Here is a 13409-nt window from a genome sequence, read left to right as displayed (position 1 = left end):
CTGTCCTTGTGAAAATCTTAGCTCCTGAAATATTAGCACATAAAGATTATTTATTTTAAAATATTAGCTAGTATGACTATTATCTTTTTATAAGTTAGGATGTGGTTATTCGTTTTAGAAACTGTAACTCAATTCCATGTTTTAGACAGTTGCAAAGTAGCACGTATTTAGGACAACAGAATTCTGACTGGCACAGAACTTCGTTCAAGTTCATCTATTTGTTTAATTGTTTGTGCTGATGTAAATTGTAGAGATACACCGATTGACCGGCCAGGGACCGGAATTAGCCGATTTTCCGCATGCTCGGCCAGACCAGTGACCGGCCAGTCAGCCTCACGTCTTTCCGATTCCAAGCTGGTCCGTTTTGTTGTCAGCAGAGCAGGCAATAACGTCACAGCCGCATGTAAACATGTCATTGGCGTGGAAGATCTTCACTGTGAGAGAAGAATACATAAAGTTCGAAATGTGTAATAATTGTAAGGCCAAAGTAAACCGTGGGGGAACCACCACAATAACTTTCGGAACAACAAACCTAATTAGACATTTATAACACCATCACCCATCTGAAAATGCCCATTTTAAAAAAGAAGCTAAAAAGTGAAAGTGGCTAAAGCTAGCCAGAGCTCAGAGCCAGCCACAAGTCAGCAGCCTCTCCTATCATCCCTTGGAATGAGCAGCGAAAAGACCAAAGCAATTACGAGGAAAATTATGGAATTCATGGCCCTGGATGACCATCCGTTCTCCATAGTTGAGGACAGAGGGATCAGAAATCTGATAAATTTCCTCGATACAGAGTAGGAGGTACTTTCCGACGTCGCGTAGTCTGAGTTGTTTAATCTCGTGTCATGTCACACACGCAGCCTGTTATCTGTCAACATTTGGGTACACAGATCTGGAAGAGGGGAAGGGGGGTGCTGGACGGCAGAGGCAGGCTAAATACATACAAATTGTGCCGTTGTGATTTAATGTGCGGAGTAACGTAATTTTTCTCACCGTGTCCGATATTAAAATCAGTGCGACACACATTTCAAAAGGCGTGGGCATTGTCGATATGGCTTCGGGATATGAAATTAAATTCTTCCATCCAGCTGTTGTTAAATGTACATGTATATTTTGTTTTTTTTCACCGGAGCACCAGCTGATTCTTCTCCTCCCATCTACCAGTGATGCTTGATTTAACATCCCGCGTCTACTGCCTGCGCAGATATCAACAGCGCAAATGGGTTGTAGGTTGCCAGATTGTGGTCATAAATGATTTGTAATTTGTATGATGTGTCGATTGTGTGAGTAGGATGCGTTTCATTCAAGATCTGGCAACTGGACCACCTTGGAATAATATATTGATGTGATTATTCATATAACGTGGTTTGGGCCATACAAATTATTTTTTTGGGAGAAATAACAAAACGGGAGACTCCCGGGAAAAACGGGAGTGTTGACAGATATGGTTACAAGCCGTTCCCGAATCAGTGCTCAGTTTTACAACTGATATTTGGACATCTAACGTAAATTGAGCATATTGGACACTTCAGTTTTTCAGATCTTTGGAATTGTTTTGTTAGACGATTAATAAAGAGAAAAAAGGTCCATTTATAAAATTGTGGAAAATGACATCTGTTATATAAAGCAACTTATTTGCAGTTAATTGTTATTTCTACCTCTTTCCAGTCACAGAGCACTTTATTTTGAGAGTTAAGTGAGAGAAGATCCTGTACCTTAGTGCAGTTTGGGGGAAATTGTAATGTTTAATCATTTATTTTATTATGAAAATAAAATGTTGCATTGAAGAAAGGTAGATTTTGTTTGTATATGCGGTCAATAATGGTTCTTTGAAAGAAAATCGGAAAAAACCGGTATCGGCAGGTCACACTTGCAAAAAATCAGAAATCAGAATCGGCTAAGAAAATTTGCAATTGGTGCATCTCTAGTAAATTGTAATATTGCGTTTTAGTTGTAGACATAACCGATTGATCTCTCATAGACTATGCGAGTGTGAGAGGTAATTAACCTGTTAAAACAGATCAAGTTACCGCCACGACATCGGTAAACAGCTCAACTCACAAGTGAGGAAATCCCCAAAACTATGCCTAGATTCTTTTAATACATTCTTTCTTGATTAAACTTCTTGAAAACATTGTTAGTGCATTGTAAATATCTTGCAGTATTATTTTTTCAGCTCACATTTTCTTAAGAGTAAAAAAATCAGAAAATCAATGAATTACCAAAGTAATCTTTCTTGTGCCCTTGTTAATGTTGATGAAATAAAAATACCCTTTAAAGTTTTTGTTTCTCGTTTACTTTCATTAACAAGATTAACAAAGAATTGGATGGTTTTCAAATAGCATTAAAAGTAATTAATTCTTTAATACATTCAGTATTTTTTGACAACACTTAACAGCACCCCTACTTTCCACAGCTATGCCCATTTCTGTCTCTTATTGTGCACTTGACTCTCTGTATGCTTTCTATGCAGGTTTGGATATAACAGCAGATAACTTAATGGACAGCCTGGACACTGGGGTGGTCTTATGTCAGCTTGCTGAGGAACTTCAAGAGAAAATGATTTTGGCTGACAATGGCAAGGTACCCGATGGTGTTTGGTATTTTACACCACAATTAATAGTATAACGCCCCAAGCATGCACTCAAATTCAGCTATAAAAACAAACCAAAAATAAATAAATATAATTTATATATATATATATATATATATATATATATATATATATATATATATAAAAATTAAATGCAGTTCTGCAGATAGGTTTAGGTGGAGCTAGGAACACCTATTGTCCTAATAAAGTGCCCAATGTGGTCTTCAGCTGTTGTAGTCCATCCATGATTTTATGCATTGTACTGCTGCCACACAATTGGTTGATTAGATAATTGCATGATAAGTAGGTGTGCAGGTGTTCCTAATAAAGAGCTCAGTGAGTGTATATCATACTCAAGGCTTATATCAACTAATAAAATGGTGAATGGATCATAGAGACTCTTGTCAATCTGTGAGGCTTCTGTTTACTGATTTGCTATATGAATAAGCACATTAACATAATTGTCAAATGAGCTCAAATGAACTGAATAAGTAGTTTTGTATGGAAGAAACTCCTTAAAAGAGATTACTAAAAGGGTTGTTAGTGTCACTAATTAGCTGTACTTGAAAGAACATAGTGGGATAGAGCAGGAAAGCATTCAGCCAGACAGCCATGTAAATCATGTCCTATTTATAAATAAAATATAAGAAATAATGAATGAGCTCAATAGCTCCACTGCACAGGTGCATAAACAATAAGTTATGTATGATGAAAGCTGGTAAGATATCAACATGAAAGACTGAAGAATAGTTGAAGGAATAGTTTCACTTGCTCAATCAGAGGATTGTGGCGGACTGTTTCTAGAAATATTTGTGTTTCTTTCAGCCACCATCACCTGTGTTTTACCTGGTTGGGTTTTTTAATCACACTATGAGCCAGTCATGGTTATAAAATTACAATCTGTCAGTCTCTGTCCTGACCTTTACTTTTGTGTCTAGATGTTACGTGTGCCATCCTCTCACTCCGCTTAGAGCGTATATAGGGAATTAGTTGCAGGGGTGATAGAAACCACATTTTAAAAAGATGACTTATTCAAAGAGAATGCTGCAGGGTTATTTTAGAGAGTGAAACTTGAGGGACCAGCTAATAGTTGTTTTATAATCCAACATATGAGCACATAACAAGCTCACCAGAGATTTTGTGCCCCACAGCCCTTTATTCGGCATGTGATTCGTTGGCGGGCTGATGCAACCTCTGGGTCATTCTTTGCCCGGGACAATGCAGCTAACTTTCTATACTGGTGCTGTAAAATTGGGATGGTGCAGTCACATCTCTTTGAATCTGAAGATCTAGGTGAGTATATCTTTGTGATTTAAGGCATATTCCTCTCTTGTTTCCTATGAAAAGATTTATGTTTTCATATATATCAAATATATGATATTTGTGAATAAGGATACTAGGTTCTGGTTTCAGTACAAGTGTACCTTTTCTGTGCTTTGGATCTGGTGGCGTATTACCAAACCTTCCAAATTAATCCTATCTGATCTGTTAGAAACCATGGCATTTTCATTTCTTTATATGTTTAATTCAACTTATATCTCAGATCGTTGTACTATTTAGTCAGATCTTACCTTAAGTTTCTTTAATACAGACTCTAATTCCTTAATACCCACAGATCCTTATTAGCATGTGCTTGCAAGTTTAGATTACATTGTTTGAAAGTCTCTTGAGTGCTCTCTCAGTGCAGATAATCCTGAAAAATCTGTGATATCTGTGGACTCATCTTCACCACAGACAGGTCTGCCTTTTGCCAAGTTCACTTTTCACATGCTATCATGAGATCATTAAGTGACATGTCCAGTTGGAAAGGATCCGTCACTTCCTCTTTGGGCTATGCAGGAAGTAGTCCTGTGGGACTATGGCCTAAAGATCTGCTGAATAGACAAGCAGTATCAGTATTCGTGTCACTCCACTGTTCACTGCGTCACACCCTTGGCACCCACTGTCCATCACTGTGTGGAGAATAATGGAGAGAAAGAGAGGAAAATAGATACTAAAGGACTGTAGATCAGGGGAAAAATGGGGGATGAAAAATAGGGTCAAAGATGGAGTGGAATAGAATAATAGAGAAAAGAATGTGCCTGTCAGCTAAAGAAAGATGACTGGGTTGGTTAAAGAAATAAAGAGTGAAAGGATCAAATTTGAAAGGACAGATAAAATAATAAAGGGTTTAAGAGAGAACCAGACCAATGTTTGATTACTGCTATTAAGGCAGTTGGTTTTTAACTCTTACTGGTCACGTTACTTAAAGGGGCTGATATGACTTCTGTGTGTGCTTTTCAAAGAGTTCTTAAAGATTCCACATGCCTGTCCGGTTTAATGGTTTTCATGAATTTTATGTTGTTTGACATATATTAAAATGTGCATTTTCCAAATCTGGTGCTATTGAGAAATATAACATTCTGTGTTTATTTTAAAACTCTAATATATACAGTAATACCCACTTAGGTCTTATAATCCAGACAACATGTATCATAGGTCTGCAGTATTTGGCTATCCTAATTATGGCTTTTCTGGCATTTGCCTTTTGTTACATTGTTTTCATAAGGATTCCCACCTTCAAAGCTTGTCAGAATGTCTAGAGACAGGTTTTTGTTTACTACTTATTGATACATTTAAGACAAGTTTCAACAGTCTATTTCAGCAATTTAGTCCCTTTGATTTTTCCCATTTGTTTCTGCACAATAAAGACACAGCTATTGTCTACACAAACACCACAAATGTTATTTTGCTTCTGTGTTGCAAAGCCTCAAACCCATATGACTCTCTTTAGTCCATGGAACACAAAGAGGATGTTATTGGCAGAATGACAGTCTCAAAATGTTAGCCTCAGTCACCATTCACTTTCATTGTATGAAGAAAAAAGATGCAATGAAAGAGAATGTGGACTGAGACTAACATTTTTCCTAAAAGCATGGTCAAATTTACCGTACAGTGGATATAAAAAGTCTACACACCCCTGTTAAAATGTCAGGTTTTTGTGATGTAAAAGAATGAGACAAAGATAAATCATGTCAGAACCTTTTCCACTTTTAATGTGACCTATAATGTGAACAATTCAATTGAAAAACAAACTGAAATCTTTGTGGGGGGAAAATGGAAAAACCTTACAATAACCTGGTTGCATAAGTATGCACACTCTCTTATAACTGGGGATGTGCCTGTGTTCAGAATAAACCAATCACATTCAAACTCATGTTAAATAGAAGTCATTACACACCTGCCATCATTTAAAGTGACTCTGATTAATCACAAATAAAGTTCAGCTGTTCTAGTATAATTTTCCTGACATTTTCTTAGTTGCATCTCAGAGCAAAAGCCATGGTCCGCAGAGAGCTTCCAAAGCATCAGAAGGATCTCATTGTTGAAAGATATCAGTCAGGAGAAGGGTACAAAAGAATTTCCAAAGCATTAGATATACCATGGAACACAGTCATCATCAAGTGGAGACAATATGGCACAACAGAGACATTACCAAGAACTGGACGTCCCTCCAAAATTGATGAAAAGTCGACAAACTGGTCAGGGAGGCTTCCAAGAGGCCCACAGCAACATTAAAGGAACTGCAGGAATTTCTGGCAAGTACTGGCTGTGTGCTACATGTGACTACAATCTCCCGTATTCTTCATATGAATGGGCTATGGGGTAGGGTGGCAAGATGGAAGCCTTTTCTTACAAAGAAGAGCCTGGCTGAAGTTTGCAAAAACAAACATCAAGTTTCCCAAAAGCAAGTGGGAAAATGTGTTCTGGTCTGATGAAACCAAGGTTGAACTTTTTGGCCATAATTCCAAAAGGTATGTTTGGGTGATGTGCAGTGTTGTTTTTGCACCAAAGAACACCATACCCACAGTGAAGCATGGTGGTGGCACCATCATGCTTTGGGGCTGTTTTTCTTCAGCTGGAACCGGGGCCTTAGTCAGGGTGGAAGGAATTATGAACAGTTCCAAATAGCAGGCAATTTTGGCACAAAACCTTCAGGCGTCCGTTAGAAAGCTGAAGAGGAAGTTCACCTTTCAGCATGACAACGACCCAAAGCACACATCCAAGTCCACAAAAGTATGGCTTCACCAGAAGAAGATTAACGTTTTGGAATGTCACAGACCTGAATCCAATTGAACATCTGTGGGGTGATCTGAAGAGGGCTGTGCACAGGAGATTTCCTCGCAATCTGACAGATTTGGAGTGCTTTTGCAAAGAAGAGTGGGCAAATATTGCCACGTCAAGATGTGCCATGCTAGTAGACTCCTACACAAAAAGACTGAGTGCTGTAATAAAATCAAAAGGTGCTTCAACAAAGTATTAGTTTAAGGGTGTGCACACTTATGCAACCAGGTTATTGTGAGTTTTCTTTTTTTTTTTCCTCAAAGATTTCAGTTTGTTTTTCAATTGAATTGTTCACATTATAGGTCACATTAAAGGTGGAAAAAGTTCTGACATGATTTATCTTTGTCTCATTCTTTTACATCACAAGAACCTGGCATTTTAACAGGGGTGTGTAGACTTTTTATATCCACTGTATGTCTCCACTAGTGCCGAGAAACTCAGAGAGCTGTGTCTTTGAGGGCATGTTACAGCGAAAATGGCTGTGTTCGCATTGGTATAATACCCATACTATGCTACATCAGGCTATTGCAGAAAAAGTAAGGGGAGTATGTAGGCCTAGTTTGCCATTTCAAGCTCAACACATGATTTCAGTTCAAGGTCAATATAATCCTCATAAATATGTGTGATTAGAGTCAGAATGATGCTAACTTTATTTCTGAATGCCGAAAGTATAAAAAGAGTGTTGATTTATCGTACTTTGTTATCCAGCCACAGTATTTTCACAATGAATGCATGCGGTCCTCATTTGTGAAGCCTGTTTGGAGTCTCACTGCAATCATCATTTGCAGTCCGTTTGTGATCCTTCAGGAACTTCATTATTATCCCAATGTGTTGAAGCGCTTATGACAGAGGTCTCTGCTTTCAGCTCCCAGTGAATAGCTGGAGCCTGGCGTTTTTTAGTTGCATAGAGCCAAGGCATTTCAACTTAATGTTCTCGACCGTTTCGCACATTATACTATAGGAATCAATTAAAAATGCTTGCTCACCTTCACTCACAAGGCTCCAGTGGAAACGGTTACATTTGCACGTTGAAATTCATTCCTATGTTATTGTGCCATAGGCAAAGAAGGCGTGTGTGGATGTTGTGTGCGTGTAAAACCAGCAAAAAACCTAATTGCCAAGCAGCCTCTTTTTAATGCTGCACTTTCTACTCTAGGACAGTGATGTTAAAAAGAAACCCGCTACTAAAATTATATCCTTTTCTATTGTGAATGTTCAGTGTAGCTGTGTATGAAGCACTGCACACACAGAGGTCACTGTCTAACCAAGTAACTTCTTATTTGTCAAGTCAGCGAATTCCGCTGTCAAAGTTTACCAAACATGTACTCAACAAATTCTTCGCCACCGGAGGTCCATTGTGCGAAATTAACGATCCAGTTGAGATGACTGTATTTCACCCCCAGATTTTCGCTGTGCAAAGGTAAATGTGACTGTGCCTTATAGGGATAGTTCACTGAAAATAAAAATTCTCTCATCATTTACTTAACCTCATGCCATCCCAGATGTGGATGACTTTCTTCTGCTGAACACAAAGATTTTAGAGGAATATTTCAGCTCTTTGGCCCATGTGCAAGTGAATGGTGACCAGAACTCCAAAAGCAGTGACTCCAAAAAGGAAATAAAATCAGCATAAAAGTAATCCATAAGACTTTAATCAATGGCTTCTTTAGCAATCCAGTAGGTTTTGGGTGAGAACAGACCAAAATATAACTCCTTTTTCTTGTCATTGCAGTCTCTAGGCACGATCATGATTTCAAGCTCGATTACTCGGTGTTCCTGAAAACTTGTTTATCTCAATGTGTGTTTCACCAGTTCTTCAGAAGCATCCCAGAGATGTGTGCTTGTGTCTTATGCAACTTGGGAGAATTGCTTCAAGGTGAGATTCCTTGATCATTTGCAGTTCTATGTTATCACATGCCACCATCACATACTGTAGTCTTTCTGCTCAGTCAATGCTGACTAAATGTTCTCCCTCAGGTATGGAGTTGAGCCTCCAGCACTGGTCAAGCTTGAGAGAGAAATTGAGAAAGAAGATGAGTCTTTGTCACCTTCCATGTTTTTTGACTCGCCTTTCCCCTCTCCGTCAAATCCACCTCTCTTTCTCCCTCCTGATCCAGACCAACTTCCAATCTTAACACCATCTCCTCTCCCCACATCTGTTTCTTCTGCCACCCCATCTACCTTGCCAACTCCTTTCCCTCCTCTAGACCCCTCTCCCTCTCCTCCTCTGGTCCCTACTCCTCCCCCAGAGTTAATTTCCCTGTCTTCCAACTTCTCTGACTCAAACACCAAGTCAGAACCTCAGACAGCTTTACCCACCATACCATCCCCCATCAGCACACCTGTAAAATCCCCACCATCCACTCCCATAAACTTCATCACGAACACCAATGGGAAAAAGAGCACTGGCTGCCTGCTGGATCAAATTGTAAGTGCTTTCATTCATAAATCCTGTGCTAAAATGGAATTTCTTGTGAATTAGGAGTTCTATTAACACAGATACTATAAACATACTATTTGACCTGCGCCATCATTTTGAGTAGCTTTGACCAGAATACAAGGGCATAGATGTGGTTTGGGGGGGGTTATTATATTTTAGAATTGTGTTTATTCTCCAAATTTCTCCAGATTTGTGCAGAGATATAATCCACTTCAATTTCTTTTATTTTTTACTTTATTGCATAAAAACTCTAAATTTATTTCTGGGTCAAAGTGACTTGATTGATGAAGCAGGTAGCATATAGTTTGTATATCCTCTAAATCATTAACATATAGAGGTTTTATATAGTGTAACTTGAACAAAACAAATCAACAAAATATAGGAAATGTTCTAGTTCTTGCCTATTAGTATTGAGCATTATATGCCCCTTTGTTTCAGGTGAGGCAGATATCAGAGGACCCACCATGCAAATGTCCAGTCAAATTCTGTATTGAGAAGCAGCCAAAAGGCCATTATCGTGTTGGAGACAAAGTCCTCTATGTCAGGGTATGTACTGCATTGTCCACCGCTTCTTCACCCCAGAACTGAATGAAAATGTTTTTTGATATCTATTATTGCCCACCTGCAGTTTTGTCTAGTTTCCATTGACTTGAATTCCATTGATGTTTCATATCCTTTCCACGGAAGGATATGAAACGATAGGTCAAATCATGTTCTATTTTTTGTTCTAAATATTGATGTGTCAACAAGCTCTGCTATACTTTCAGTTTTTCCATGAGAGGCACAAATATTAATTTTGAACCTGAAAGAGCACAGTACTCATTCAAGGAAAAGCCTCATGGGAGCTGGTGTTGCCTGGCAACATGAAGAAAAGGTTCACACCTTTGAATAGGGAAAAGCAAGGTTCAGACTAACAAATATCCATAATCAGACAAGTCTAACAATGAAAATAAAGCATTCTTGTCAAAGATGAAAAACCAAACAGGCACACTAAAAATGCATATAGTATTAAGAGTCTATTGAAACCTAAAGTGCCTAAAAGCTTATGCAGGCTATTTTTTCTGTCTCAAAGACTTAAAAAACACTCCTAAACCCATTGAATTGCCATTTGTGTCATTTGGGATCTGTACAAACTCATTACATACTCATTAATTAAACATATCAGGGTACACTTTTGTACCACACACTAGTTGTCACAATAAAAACCATCAATAAATCAAGCTGATTTAGTGACCACAGCTTACCATTAAACAGTTTCTTGTTTAAGTAAGGACTTCCCTTACTTTTGTCATTTTGACAGTTATTCAGTACTTTCTGCCAACCCATTGGATGTTGGAAAAACTACCTAGACATTCAAAACAAACAAAATAGGTTTTCAAATCCATTTTTGAGAAAAGTCAACATATGTGTATAATCCATCAGTTGGAGGGGAGAATTTAAAAAAAAAAAAGTCCTTTATCTTATCTGAGACGCTACTTTGTTGCTTAGCAACCAACAACGATTGACACTCTGAGGTCACTTTTACAGGGAGAAGGGCAGTGGAGAGAGACTATCCCTAAGGAGCACCAGTGCTAATAGTGAGGCTCCCGGATGCAAGTTTCCCCAAGTCTCACTAGCTGCTGCCTATCTGTCAGAAATCTAGTGATCCATCAACAGATTGGAATGGGCACGGAGAGTTGGGTCAGTTTGGATGAGAGAAGATCAGGCATGATGGTATTGAAGACTGAACTGAAGTCCACAAATAGGATCCTTGCATAAGTCCCAGGTCTGTTGAGGTGTTGCTGGATATAATGCATTCCCATGTTGATGGCATCATCCACAGACCTGTTTGCTTGGTAAGCAAACTGAAGGGGGTCCAGCAGGGGTCCAGGGATTTCCTTCAGGTTGGACAAAACCAGTCTCTCAATCGACTTCATGACCATAGACGTGAGAGGGACAGGTCTGTAGTCATTAAGTCCTGTGGTTTTTTGGGGGGTACTGGAATGATGGTGGAGCATTTGAAGCAGCAGGGAACTTCACACTGCTCCGGGGATTTATTGATGATCTGTGTGAAGATGGGGGTCAGTTGGTCAGTGCAGACTTTCAAACAGGCAGGTGAAACACTGTCTGGGCCTGAAGCTATCCTAGAATTTTGTTTCCGAAAGAGCCGGCACACATCCTCCTCACAGATAATAAGTGCAGGAGGGGGAGGAGGGGGGTTCCAGGAGGTGTTTGTCTGTGTGTGAAGTGAAGATCAGTGTGGGGGAGGGGTGTGAGACTGGGCTTTTCAAAACTGCAGTAAAAAACATTCAGTTCATTAGCCATTTGTTGACTCTCCACAGAGCAGGGGGAGGTGTATTGTACTTGGTGATGCTTTTTAGGCCTTTCCACACAGATGCAGGATCGTTGGCTGAAAACCTTTTTTTTATTTTGTTTTTTTTTTACTTTTCATACATTTTTCTTTTTAAATCTTCCTAGTCAGTGTGTTCCTGGCCTTGTTGTACAATATTTTATCCCCACTTCTGTAAGCATCCTCTTTGGCATGACAAATCTGTCTGAGTTTTCCTGTAACCATGGTTTGTCATTATTGAATGATAAAACTTTCCCAGTAGGGATGCACAGAAACGTATATATGATGTAAGTATCTGTGAGCTTGTCCAGGTCTGTGGCTGCAGCTTCAAAAAACACTCCAATCAGTGCAGTCAAAGCAGGTTATTGGTCCATTTCTTTACAGTCCTTACTACAGGTTTAGCTGATTTTATTTTCTGCTTGTAGGTCGGGAGAAGATGAACCAGACAGTGATCAGAGAGTCCTAAAGCTGCATGTGGGACAGAGCGATATGCATCCTTTACAGTGGTGTAGCAGTGGTCTAGTATATTTCTGTCTCTGGTGGGGCATGTGATTTATTGTTTGTATTTTGGCAGTTCACGGGGGGAGGTTAGCTTTATGAACATCTTCCTAGAATAATAAATTAGTCCAGGTGTTGTTGCTCCATGACTGTGATGTGATCAGCCAGCTGTTGCAATGCTGCGTTCTTGCATGCTTGTGGTGGGATGTAAACACTCACCGGAATAAACAAGGTAAATGGGATCATGAGCTTGCAATACTGTTCTATTCAGAAAGAGCAATGCCCTTATAACTATTGCCTTCTGCTGACAAAACTGTGTAGATCATTTTTTGTTTATCTTCTTTTCACATTTATGTGAATATGGCTAACATGATTTTCTTAAATATAGTACGTTTGAACACTTTTTGTTCGTTTGTGTACTTTGCTATTGATGTCCCTACAACTTTATCTTGTTTCTTTATCTGCTCAGTCATTAAGGACATATTCACCATTCATTGTTGATACACAAAAGGCAGATTACAGGAAGATATGGATCTTATCCAAGTGAGACACGGAGGGCTACATAGATGGAAGCAGACAGCAAAACACAAACACACAGGGCCCTGTTGTTTTTGTCTCTATAGCTGTTTGATGATTTCTTAAAATAGCTTTTCCTGTGTCTGAGGATGACATGTCTGTCTTTTTTTAGGTGAGAAATCATACAGAACTGTCTTTGCTGTCTCAACAATTTCTTCTATTGTACATCTGTGGCAGCTGCTGCTTTTCAAAAGTGGGGAAACATAGACTTACAGTATTGTTTTTGTTGCTCAAACTACAACTCAAACGGCATGTAAAAGTCATGCCATGCATTTTTCTATTTATTTATTATTTTCCTTGAGGTTCACTTATAATGTTAGTAAAGGTTTTTGCATCCAAACAATAGCATTACATGACCTTTTCCCACTCTGTCTCTGTCTGTTTTTTTTATGCTGTGTCCCCTTTAAGACTTTAATATACACACCCACTGTTATGTTTGGCAAAGTTGGCATACCGTTGCTCACGAATACTTATTACTAGCCATACAAGATTTGGTGAATAAATAATGCAATATAAAGCTGACAACAGTGAAAGTAGTCTAACAATAGACTAACACAAGCTCTGAATGTAAAGGGGAATGCATAGGAGATCTCCCTCAACTGTTTCACAGCTGAAATTGGCCACAATGGGCTCCAGATGCAATAATGTTGGCCAAAATATGAGATGTCCTGTCCAATATGAGACAGCAAAAAAACACAATAGTTTAAAGGTGCTCTGGAAGCACATTGTCCTGTTACAAATCTGGTTGAGCTGAATGGTTGGATTCATTTCAGACACATGAAGTTGAATTCACTTTGCTTCATTCTTGTTTTCTGCAGTGTGTTTTAGCAAAAGATGCCAGTATCTATATTGCTGCTCACTGTATTCTT

At 38.9% G+C, this 13409-nt stretch overlaps 1 protein-coding gene across 2 annotated transcripts in view; it reads left to right on the top strand.

The window, feature by feature from the left end:
• Nucleotides 1-13409, top strand: part of LOC127661098 (growth arrest-specific protein 2-like) — a 31150-nt gene that overhangs the window by 12297 nt on the left and 5444 nt on the right. For both annotated transcript variants that reach the window (XM_052151673.1, XM_052151664.1), the window contains exons 3-7: nucleotides 2474-2583; nucleotides 3745-3886; nucleotides 8510-8573; nucleotides 8675-9125; nucleotides 9576-9683. In XM_052151673.1, the coding sequence (XP_052007633.1) occupies nucleotides 2474-2583; nucleotides 3745-3886; nucleotides 8510-8573; nucleotides 8675-9125; nucleotides 9576-9683 (875 nt within the window). The remainder of the gene's footprint in view (nucleotides 1-2473; nucleotides 2584-3744; nucleotides 3887-8509; nucleotides 8574-8674; nucleotides 9126-9575; nucleotides 9684-13409) is intronic.

Source organism: Xyrauchen texanus, chromosome 2 (assembly GCF_025860055.1).
Source record: "Xyrauchen texanus isolate HMW12.3.18 chromosome 2, RBS_HiC_50CHRs, whole genome shotgun sequence".
Classification (NCBI taxonomy): domain Eukaryota; kingdom Metazoa; phylum Chordata; class Actinopteri; order Cypriniformes; family Catostomidae; genus Xyrauchen; species Xyrauchen texanus.
Note: the sequence above shows the minus strand (reverse complement) of the source record. Positions and strands in the feature narration are given on the sequence as shown.